This window comes from Egretta garzetta, unplaced genomic scaffold, assembly GCF_000687185.1.
Source record: "Egretta garzetta isolate BGI_Z169 unplaced genomic scaffold, ASM68718v1 scaffold618, whole genome shotgun sequence".
Classification (NCBI taxonomy): Eukaryota; Metazoa; Chordata; class Aves; order Pelecaniformes; family Ardeidae; genus Egretta; species Egretta garzetta.
Window position 1 is genome coordinate 100271 of NW_009260623.1, and position 11578 is coordinate 111848.

At 41.0% G+C, this 11578-nt stretch overlaps 1 protein-coding gene across 1 annotated transcript; it reads left to right on the forward strand.

The window, feature by feature from the left end:
• The first annotated feature begins 6050 nt into the window (after window positions 1-6050).
• LOC104132227 (keratin, type I cytoskeletal 19) lies at window positions 6051-11183 on the forward strand. Its single transcript, XM_009645486.1, has 8 exons — window positions 6051-6500; window positions 8158-8240; window positions 8565-8721; window positions 8982-9143; window positions 9295-9420; window positions 9551-9771; window positions 10586-10614; window positions 11152-11183. Exons 1-8 carry the CDS (start codon window positions 6051-6053, stop codon window positions 11181-11183), a joined length of 1260 nt encoding a protein of 419 aa, XP_009643781.1.
• Window positions 11184-11578: the final 395 nt, after the last annotated feature.

Below are 11578 nucleotides of genomic sequence, written 5' to 3' on the forward strand. Positions count from 1 at the left end.
CAACGCTGTTGAAATCTTGTCACCAGAATCTTACATTTTGTGTTAGTTATTAAAGCTGAATCCATTAGAAAGGAGTGAAAAGACACTCAGCAAGTATTCCAGACAGCTTGATTTGGTGGTGGTGGGCTGCTCGAAATAAGGTTGGTGCAGACCTTAGTGTTCAATGAAAAGAAGATTTAAAGCTGAATACAAGTCTCAGAGGCTGGTGGAAAACCATGGTTCTCAGTTCCAGTTAATAGCCAGGACTGTCCAGGAAGGTAACCTACCTGGTACACTCAAATGCTGTGAAGTTTGGCTATAAACTACTTCTTTTTGAAAATGGAGCGAACTGTTAGAGTCATTAGAAATACCTTTTTCCTTCCCTAAAGGTATGCAGTCATCCTGGGCGGACAAAACCAGGGCTGCAGAACATGCTTCTCCTGAGGTGATAGTTGCTATGAGAACAAGCTCTTTTAAAAACACCTACCCGGCAGAAGCTCTTCAAACTAGTGGCTACAGGACTTGCCCTCTAGAGCAATACAGTTTGATTTTCTCACTGAGCCTGACAGAGATCTAGAGACTCTGAGAATTTATCTCAAGCAAAAAGCAGTATGAAACCACCTGTAGGATCAGCAAAGCCTGAATCCAGTTGACAGGACCCATCAGCAGGGTACAAAGAGAGCTCCTTGTGTTGTGATTTGATGAAGAGCATGTGTTTAATGCTTGTGTAGTAAAAGCTCTACCCTTATTGGAAGGCATGGCTTGTCACTATGGTCAGAATATATTCTTATAAAATTAGCAAGAGAAATAATAAGTGTATGAATACAAATATATAAACATATGCATATCAATATAAATATATTTTATATTTATATCTATGATTCTATGATTCTATATGAGCACATAAACATGAATACTGCAAATACAAATACGCTCTCCAAATGTTTTACAGACATGAACAGAATAAAATAGCTCATCTCTGTGCTATGAAACCCAGCTACTCTGTGTTTCCACCAAGTCTGGGATTTTTTTGTGTGTGTGTAGGAATTTTTCATGTGGCCTATGGGAAAATGCCCTCTGAATAGCTCTAAGCCTCTTCTTTCAGCATGAATCATTGCAGAACTGCAGCTGACAGGGCAAGCATTCAACATGTACTTGGTTTCTCTGAAGCCTGGGACAGGTTTAGTCTATTTAGTTTTGGCAGTGGCCTCTACGTTGCTTATTGCTGCTGCCTGCAGAAACCTGACCCCTCATCAGTTAGAGGTTTGGCTCTTAATAATAGTTTCCAGCCCCACCGTACCTTGCTGAGATTTACCAACCAGATAACAGGTTAAAGGAAGTATAAATATACATCCAGTGACTTGTCTGTCACTCATGAGGGCTTGGTGTCCTAACCAATCCTTTCTTCCCACACAAATTTTAATCGCGCTGTAAGAAAAGCTATTTTATTTTCCTATCTCAGGTACTTCACTCCCTGATGTGAATTATCATTGTAGTCCTGGACTGATAGGGAATTCAAGCATGTAAAGCTATGTTTCTAGGGAAACAGAGACAATAATGAGGCATTTCCAAAAGTACACACCACAGCCAGTTTCAAGCAGTTGCCAAGTATTTACCTTGTTCCCAGTTATGTAAGTGTTTGAGTTCTTCATGATTTTTTATGTATTTTCCTCATACTAATATATTCAAATATTATATAGATGGCAAACATTGTGAAATTAAATTATATGTCCCAATATCACTAAAGAAGCTGCCAGCTGAACTGGAATCCCTGTCTTTCAAGTTCAGCTCAAATCACTGAAACATCCTTTTCTGCCAGGAAAGAACTAGACCCCTGGATAAAAAGGAGTTGTCCCGCGTCTTGCTCTCGTCATTTCTTTTAAAACTGAACGCTTACATGACCTTATTTCTCATCTCTTTCAATGTAGAAATTGGGGCACTCACATGCATTTCTCTTCACCAAATCACATTCCCTCTACTTTGCAAAAACAGTAATTTTGAGAAAGTTAACAGTTAACACTCTTTTTAAACTGTTAACAGCTGCGTGTGCATGTGCTAGGACCTGCCTTTTCAGCACGTAAACATGCTTGTCTGTCAGTCTGTTGGCACATTCAGTGAATATGTGGCAATACAAGGGATGTGAGGATTAAAAAAAAAAAGATTAATGATGGGGTACAAAAGCAAGGAAGGTAAGAATTGTATCTTAGGCAGACATTCAACGCACTCATTTCAGTACCAGCTGCAGATCAGTTCTCGTTATCATTGATTCTTCCCACAAGGAAGTTTAAAGAAAAAATAGAAAATTTTGTGTTTGAATTAAAGAAATCAAACATGCCATGCCCGTGACATAGGAGAGAAAGCTGTGATTTTAAGAGAGTATATGACATGATCAGTAGGGTCGAGTGGCCAAAGTTTTGATGAGCAAGGGAAGAGATGAAGACCGAAAATATGCATACAAGAGTCAAAAGCACATTTTCACTGGTGGAAGCAGAGGTAGAAAGGGTGAATTATCAGAAAGAACAAACACTTAAAGATTTAAAAGGTAAATTGTGAATAATAACCTGACTGTCCTCATTCATCCATAGAAGCATCTGTGGAATTGCAGGCTCCAATAATGTAGGTTAAAATGTTCACAGAGTTAATTTAATTGTAATTGCATTAGCAATCCCTGGAAGCAAATTTAGCAAGATGTGAGAAGAGTGAAGTATATGCCAGTGTCTCTCAAGGGCAATAAGAAATGTTTTACATGGCAATTAATAAAAATACCCTGAAACAACGCAAACGATTTTATAAAGCAGTAGTGACTAGTAAAGCGGAGTAGATAAAGGTAAAGCAGAAGCAGGTCTCAGTCGGGAGCTTGGGCGTGGACTGTTTCCACCAGTCTACTGGACTACTTCACTTCAATAAATGTGTTTCCCTTACCCTCAGATAAGTTGCAGATAAAGGAAATTCCCTTTGTTGATGATTCCTTATATTTCCTTTAGGGAAAAGCTGACCCTACAGTAAATTAAGTTAATGGTAGTGGGAGAAAAAACGACCTATGCAGAATGAGAAAAGCAGCTTCTTTCTTGAGCAAATACTTTGCCATAGTGAAGGCTTTTCCAAGCATTTAAAGTCCTTGTTATCACCTTAAGGGAGTCAAAACAAAACCAAACACATGCAGCCATTGAGGGAAAAGAGAGGTGTAAAGTTAAAATCAAAACCTCTCTGGAAACTTAGAATGCACTTTTAGTAAAAATGCTGCACGAGGGACTGATTTGCTGCTAGAAGCTTATGATATATTTGGTGGTATAAATAAGATTAAGTAGTCATGCCATTTGAAAGCATCTCCCAAGCTTTTCTTCTCCTGGCACTTTCAGATGTACTTCCAAACTGCCATGAAGAATTGCAATTCATTCTTTGGGATTTTTTTCCCCGTAAGCTGAAGCAAACCTAACCTGCTTGCAGTACATTGTCAATATTCTAACAGTATAATGTGTAATTGCTGCTTTTGCTCAAGGGGTTTCAGAGGGACTTCCAGGCCCCAATTTTCATTAATTGGATCATAAAATATTACGCAGCATCATAAATGTGCATTTTATTTTGCTAAACCCCAAAATACTCTGCTTTGAGGACCTGACATGGGAGTCTAGGGAATGATGAAGGAGTACCCAGCGGGAAGATGTTCCTCTCTCCTTGCAGCGGGAGACAAATAGAACACACCGGTATTTGGTCTCCTTTAAGCTTCTTGCATTTCTTGGGAGACAAATAGAATATATTTGGTATTTGGTCTCCTTTAAGCTTCTTGCATTTCTGTTCAGTGAAGAAAAGCACATGGATTTATGTTCTTTATGCTCTAACTATGGACTTTAATATTTAACAATAAAATAAATGTTCTTCTGTAACTTTCCTTTTGTCTGCAGGCAGACGGTAACTTTCTGATAGCACCATGTCACCTATCCACAGGACCTGCAGCAGTTACTTGCTGGGCAGGTTTTTCCTACCCAGGGCTGAACAGGACATTCAGATCTACAGAAGAGAACAACCAGCGTGCCTTTGGCAGACAGACGCGTCCCCCGTATCTCTTAGGAAAGGCTGTGCAGTTTTACTTTGCAAGTTGGAGAGTTGTGTGAACGCAGCAGTCTCTACAGAAAGAAAAGAACTCAGCTGTGATGCCCCTAGGCTACAGCATCGCAGTCAGGTAATGTGTGGTACGGATGTTGTATGTATCAAGTGATATATTCTGTACCTGAGTCATTGCAGAATTCTTCTTTCTGATACAGCCTCATAATTAGAGACAGACCAATGGGGCTGTTCACACAGGTGCCTTGGCCAGCTTCCAGTTTCTGTATTTGTTCTTCTACCCTCCCTATATTTGCCCTGCAGTTTGACATTTCTCTCTGTACAAAGTGAGTACAGCACTAATGTGTAGGCTAAAATACCTGATGCATTTTTTATTGGTATAGAAAGACTGGACAGGCTCTTACACAGAGTATGCATTTAGTTTGGCTTTAATTCTTTATTTTGGTATTAAACAGATTTCTCATTGAAACATCACAGCATGCATCTTGTGCTCCAAAGGTTCTATTTAGTGGAAGCACTTGTAGGTGGCAGAATTCCTGCCCATGCCTAGTTGCTCCCTGAAAGCTGCAAATGCTGGTAGGCCAGCTTATTCCCTCTTTTTTAAAGCAGTTCTCCAGGGGAGTTCCAGAAGTTTGGAGGGAGTGAAGGGTGGCAAGTGAAAGAAAGAGAATGGAAGAAAAGATGTAAATAGTTTGCAGTGGTGTCCAGCGACAGGACTAGGGGCAATGGATGCAAACTGAAACACGAGAGGTTTCAGTTGAATATGAGGAAGAACTTCTTCACTCTGAGGGTGGCAGAGCACTGGAACAGGCTGCCCAGGGAGGTTGTGGAGTCTCCTTCTCTGGAGATATTCAAAGCCTGCCTGGATGAAGTCCTGTGTAGCATGCTCTAGGTGAGCCTGCTTTAGCAGGGGGGTTGGACTAGATGATCTCCTGAGGTCCCTTCCAACCCTTACGATTCTGTGATTCTGTGATTCTGTGATCCATACGTATGTTAGGGATGCTCATGGAGGAGCTTGCAGTAACAAAAGCAACACTGCTTTTGAAAATGCATCTTGGATAACAGAGGACTTAAACTTTTTAGAAATAACATTTTCATGAATCTCAAAGACCAGAAGACGGAGTGATTATGTTTCTTCTGTTTACTTCTCTCTTTCAGTAGCAATGAAAGGACTGAATGTATAATCAGGCACTCGCTTCTATTGTTGCTCGCTCCCCAGGTACTCACGGAAGTTTAATGCTTATCTCTGCTACAAATACAGCTACAGTTCCTTGAAAAGGATTCTTGTTTCTGTAGAAAGCCAGACTCTTTCAGACAACACATGTTCTCTGCCAGACCCTCTCTTCTACTGTCAGCCCAAAAGGAACCGAGAGCAAAGAAACAGCAAAAATGTTATTTCTGAAAGAAGAATTTTTCTCAAGGGAAATAAGGAAAACAGAGGGGTGGGAACCTGCATTGTCAAGGTCCATACATATTGTTCACCATTTGGGCTGCTTTCAAGCTCTGTTATCAGTCTACCAATTACTAGCTTAATCGCTCTGTATTAAAACTTTCCTGAGAATGCATGAAGAAAGCTGTCGTGTGACTTCGCTCTGGACGCAGCGCTGGCTGCAGCAGGGCTGTGCGCTCCCAGCCCTTTTGTTTCCATATAGGTAAACTATAACTAGATTTATGAATGCTCCCCTCAGCAGGGTGACTCCTCCTCTGAATCCCACCTTTTGCTTCAAGATGCAACAGTCAGGGGGAGGGAATCAGCTCCTGTGCGTGAAGGTATTTGGGAAAGAAACACAGCCCATTTCACAGCAACTGACCAATAAGAGGAATTGCCAGGTTGGCAGAAGGCTGAAGGCCGATAAATTCCACGGGTCTCAGATAACACATTCTGGAGACAACTCCCACTGTTACAGGCATAAAAGAGGTGGGGTTGGGGGAAAGGAGCACACACTCCTGCCTCCGGATCACAAACGGTCTGAGCTGCAGCTTGCGTTAGGTCCTTGGTATTTCTTACCATGGCCAGTCACAGCTTCAGGCAAATTACTTCTTCTGTGGCAGGGGGACCTGGTGGCTCCTCAGTCCGTTTCGGTGGAGGTTTCTTTAGGACTCCAAGCATCCATGGGGGATCTGGTGGCAGGGGTGTGTCAGTCTCTTCTGCCAGACTTGTCTCTTCTGGCCTAGGAAGCGGCCTGGGTAGTGTATATGGAAGTAGTTTTAGCAGCAGCTTTGGTGGCGGTTACGGTGGTGGTTTGGGTAGCGGTGATGGCCTCCTCTCAGGAAATGAAAAGGCAACTATGCAAAGCCTGAACGAACGCCTCGCATCTTACCTGGACAAAGTGCGTGCACTGGAAAAGGCAAACACTGATCTTGAAACTAAAATCCGAGACTGGTACCAAAAACAAGGACCAGGCCCAGCTCGGGACTACAGTCCTTATTACAAGACTATCGAAGACCTTCGAGACAGGGTAGGTGCTAATATTTCTTAAAAATCATCTTAGATTTGCACTTAAAAAGGAAGCGTAAGAACCCAAAGAGAACAACTTTGCTACGAAAACACCCAGAAAGCATTGAAGTTTATGAAAAGGAAAGGAAGATGAAATTAATATGTAATGATCGGGAGGGGTGGATAAAGAAAATTATCAGTATGGAATTATCTACTTTTTAAAATGTTAACTAAGAGAATATATAAAACACTCAGTCTGAGATGCCTTAGTACTTAATTCTCTGATAATGCTTGCTTTTAACAAAGCATACACACACACACGCTTGTCATATGCACATATGAGACCAGTTGATATATATATATATGGCCATATATATACTGATAAATATAAAGAGAGCCAAACAATGACGGGAACCTGCCTATCTCTGTAGTCTGGTACCTGCCATACAGCTTGAAAAACTTTAGAGGCACATACACACTTCTTTACCAGTAAAAATAAAAACTGGTTAAGTACAATTTTGTAAATCTGAAGACAGCAGCTCAAGATTTCATTGCCATACATTTACTTTTCTGTCACACTTCACTTTCACTTACTTGGAATTGAAATAAGAGTGCTGAAACATTTGGCTTATGGAAAAAGGAAGTAGACATGAAGTCATCAATCCCATATATAAATGCAGGATTTGCCCCAACAGCCCATGGGTACCTGATAACAGATTACTTTGAGGTGATACACACCCTGGAAAACATAGGTAGTAGCTGATTAAGCTATGTAAAGAGGTGAAAGAAAACTTGAGGTTTAGTTTTCACTATTCAGCTCAGAGTTCATGACCGCTCCCACGCAGTTTACTTTCTCCTTGCTTCAACCCTTTCACATTCTCTACCTATTTAAAAAATTGAGACCCAGTAAAAGCAGAACTGGCCATTAGATTTTCTCCTTTTAGTATTCATTTCCCTCCTGACTTTTACTCCCCTTAGTTAGGGGAGAGAAAATGTTGTTCCAGCTGTTTTGGTGGATGACCTTTTGAGTTTTAAAAAGGTAAAAATTATCAGGGATTACTTCTGAATAAACAAAATTTTCCTTTAGGGGCTTTCATGATGGACTAGAATAATCAATAAACACTATCCTGAATATTCTAGGAAATAAAAATGTGTTCAAAGACTATACAAATGCAATATGAACCCATATTGTTTATGGAACACAAACATGTCATTTATTTAAATATCATACAGACCTTGTAATCACTTCCCACTGTTAAGAAAATGCATAATGAGAACAAATTCTGCCAAGAGGGGTCTGCAGGTTTTGCTTCCTTTGCACCTCTACAGGAAATAGGTTTGTTGCCTCAGTCTTAAAACATCACCTACCCCCTGGCTCGCCCTCCAAGAGAGCACGTAGTTTTGGCTCACTGTGGGACTTCTAGCTAAAAGCCACTTCCTATGGCAGCCAAGAGTAAGAGGAACTATCCATAACTGACAGTCATGGCAAAAGTACTGTGACAAATCTGTGCTACGTATTTGCTATAGATCATTGACACCTTCCCACTGAGACCAAATAAAATACACTTTCATTTGATGTAGCTACAGATGAACTAGAACCTTAACTCTCTCATCTTCAGATGAGGAAGGAAGATAATGTAGTTGTTTCAGCCTCAGCAATGAACTCTCATTGTTTGTAGATCCTTGACGCCACTATCGACAACTCGAAGATTGTCTTGCAGATTGACAATGCCAGGCTGGCTGCTGATGACTTCAAAACCAAGTGAGTCGTTTCTGACAGGAAAAAGTTCTCTTGAGCAGGCAAAAATCCTTGTTGAGCCAAAAGGCAGTGGCTGTGAAAAAAGAAAGGAATGACTAGAAAATCTCTGTATAAACACTAGCTTGATCCTGTCGTTGCAGTTCAGCCCTTTATGTACTTACAGAAAAATTTTGTATCATGAGAAATACATGGAGAAAAGTTTAAGGCTGGACAACGTTTGCTACATCATAAATCCTACAAAACCAGATACATTTATAGCAAATAATGTGTTTCATGGTGGGCTGGCTTAATCAGCTAACCTGAATAGTTTTGGTTTGCTTTTTTAAGGTTTGAAACAGAGCAAACTCTTCGCATGAGCGTGGAGGCTGACATCAATGGCCTGCGCAGGGTCCTGGATGAGCTCACCCTGGCTAGAACAGACCTGGAGCTGCAGATTGAAAACTTAAAGGAGGAGCTGGCTTACATAAAGAAAAACCATGAGGAGGTAAAAAAAACCCCAAGAAACACATTTGAAAGTGACATTAGAAACACAGCATGTGGAAATGTGGAGTCCCTCAGGATTGCCGTGGGCTCTCCAACAGTGAAGAAAGGATTTCTGTGTAGACTGGGAAACTAAAGATACCCCCTGCAAGAATTTAAGGGGAGTCAGTCAGACCTTAGCCCTTGAAGAAAGAATGGAAGGGCCATAATGATTTCAGTTTATGATCGTACCCTCTTTTGTCTTCCTCTGGCATGTCCACACAGGAAATGAGTGCCCTGGGAGGGCAAGTAGCTGGCCAAGTCAGTGTTGAACTGGATTCTGCTCCAGGCATTGACCTGTCCAAGATCCTGGCTGATATGAGAGACCAGTATGAACACATGGCTGAGAAGAACAGGAAGGATGCTGAGGCCTGGTTCCACAACAAGGTAGAAAAAGCCCCATACTATACAAATACTAACAAAAAAAAATCCATGAAACAAACAAAAAAATCATTAAAAATCACAGAAAACTGCTGTGAAAGTCTTATGACCTCTACTTAGAGGCCCCATATTTCTCATGTATTGTTTTCCGTTTCAGACTAAAGAGCTGAACCATGAAGTAGCTGTCAATACTGAACAACTGCAGAGCAGCCAGTCTGAAGTCACCGACCTGAGACGCACCCTCCAAGGGCTGGAAATAGAACTTCAGTCCCAGCTCAGCACAGTATGTTAAAATTTGCACTGCATGACACCCTCCCCTCCATCAAAATGGGTACATATTCCCCTTCCTACAAGGAGCTCTGCATTTGGCAACAACCTTTTTGTGGTTTCCTCTCCACTCTCTCTGCTCGCAGAAAGCCGCACTGGAAAGCACCCTGGCAGACACGGAAGGGCGTTATGGTGCCCAGCTGGCGCAGATTCAGGGCCTGATTGGCAGCTTCGAGGCGCAGCTGGCTGAGCTCCGAGCTGATATGGAGCGCCAGAACAGCGAATACAAGATCCTCATGGATATCAAGACTCGACTGGAGCAAGAGATCTCTACTTACCGACAACTCCTGGAAGGCCAGGAGTCCCAGTAAGTAACCCTGCTCACTGCAGAAAACCTTTTTGCTGAGCCTCAGAAAGTTTGACCATGCCATGGTGCTCATGTAGCACAGCACCACTGTAAACACAACTTCAGATACTCCTGGGGTTCTCGAATTTTTAACTAATTAATTTTTCTGGACCATGGTGGAGCTAGAAATGTTACAATTCCCACTTACATTAAGTGAGTACCTCAAAGAGTTTCTAAACAAGAAGGCAACTGACAAGCAGTGCAAGAGATCAAATGCAACTAACAGCTAAAGTGATAACTAATCATTAGCTGTTTGACATTCAGGAAAATAGAATGTAGTTAGTAATGTTTTATAAAACATAAGGATTAACACCAAATTCCCATAAACTTCCTGTTACCAGTTGAATAGCTCTTGTGTCATAAGAATCAGTGTAGAAGAAAATATTCTGAAGTGAAGGCAGACGAGCTAGCTGTTTTCAGGCAGCCATTAAGTGGACCTACCACATGGGAGCACAGCGCTCTGTCATTTCACGCATAGCCTCAAGGAGGAAAATATCTCATAGCCTGGAAAAAAAAATGAGGTAGGAGTTGAAAGGTTTTGAATTCCTCTATTCCTTCTTTTCCATAATTGTCTTTTCCCATGGCAGTTTTCTAAAATTATCTTTCCTACAACAATTCACTCTCCTGAGCTGAAAGGGAGAGCAAGGAGATGACCATCTCTTCTTTGAGTATATACAAAATGTACCTGATAGAGAATTTGCTTTTGTACAGCCTCATCTCATGCAGCATTTGATGTGTTACCTCTCCTTTCAACTGTTCTCTCTTTGTTCTACAGGATGTTTGGCTCCCCTTCTGGAACTGCTGGTAAGAATTCTTTCTCTTTCAGGAAACCTTTAGGAGTCAAAGAAGTTTTATTTTCTAAAAGGACATATACATATATTACGGTGGTTTTGTCCATTCTAGGGTCTGGGCTGCTGCACTGATTTGTGTCACAGAAAAAAATCTAATAAGTAGAAAATGATGACTCTGGCTAGGACTTAACAAATTTCAATCATTAAAAGATGTTAGACATCAGGAAAAAAATCTCAGACTATGCTACAGTAAAGGTTAAGTAAAGCACGAAATGTTTAATCATTCCCCCACATGAAAGGATACAACAAATTTAAACTTGGCCAGCTCAGGGGAATTGTATGAACATGCAAGTAAAATTTGCCTTGAGCTTTTAAAGGTCAGCTGTATTGTAAAAGTGATGTATGATTCAAATCAATGCTATGAAGGAGAAAACTTCTGAGAGACGAGAATGAGAGACGAGACATAAACTAAGCTCAGTGCCCATTGCAGAGTGGTCTCATGTGTGTTATGTTTAAGTAATTGCTGTTCTTTCTCTCCATATTATTGCAGACAAAAGAGACAAGCTGGTGGATGGAAAATAGCACTGGAAGTCCTCCAAATGTCATCTTCAACATGAGAAAAAGCAGACAACACATAGGAATTAAAATGGAGAGGAATCACTCTAAACTTCTGGAAATTACTATCTTAAAGCACAAAAAAATTCTTGGCCACACAAAATTTAGGTAGATTCATCCATTTAGTGGTGATTAATTTGCATATTGGGTTAGCTTTTCAATTATTTCTAGTTCTTTCATGTACTGAATTACTGTATCTACTCCAATAAAGATGATCTTCTTGCAATCTTAGCTCCATTGAGGTTATTGTGATCTTGTTACTGAAGTTCGGCTTTCATCAGGCAGGAAATAGCTAGCCAGCCTCCCCGACAGGCTAATGCTCAGTCTGTGGGTGGGTGGCTTGAGCTCCATCTCTGGTTTCC

Excerpts from the sequence above, each read along its gene's own strand:
- LOC104132227 (XM_009645486.1), top strand. The coding sequence starts at position 6,051 with ATGGCCAGTCACAGCTTCAGGCAAATTACTTCTTCTGTGGCAGGGGGA. Across the intron at positions 6,501-8,157 it reads TCGAAGACCTTCGAGACAGG|ATCCTTGACGCCACTATCGA; the intron begins GTAGGTGCTAAT and ends CATTGTTTGTAG. Across the intron at positions 9,772-10,585 it reads CTGGAAGGCCAGGAGTCCCA|GATGTTTGGCTCCCCTTCTG; the intron begins GTAAGTAACCCT and ends TTTGTTCTACAG.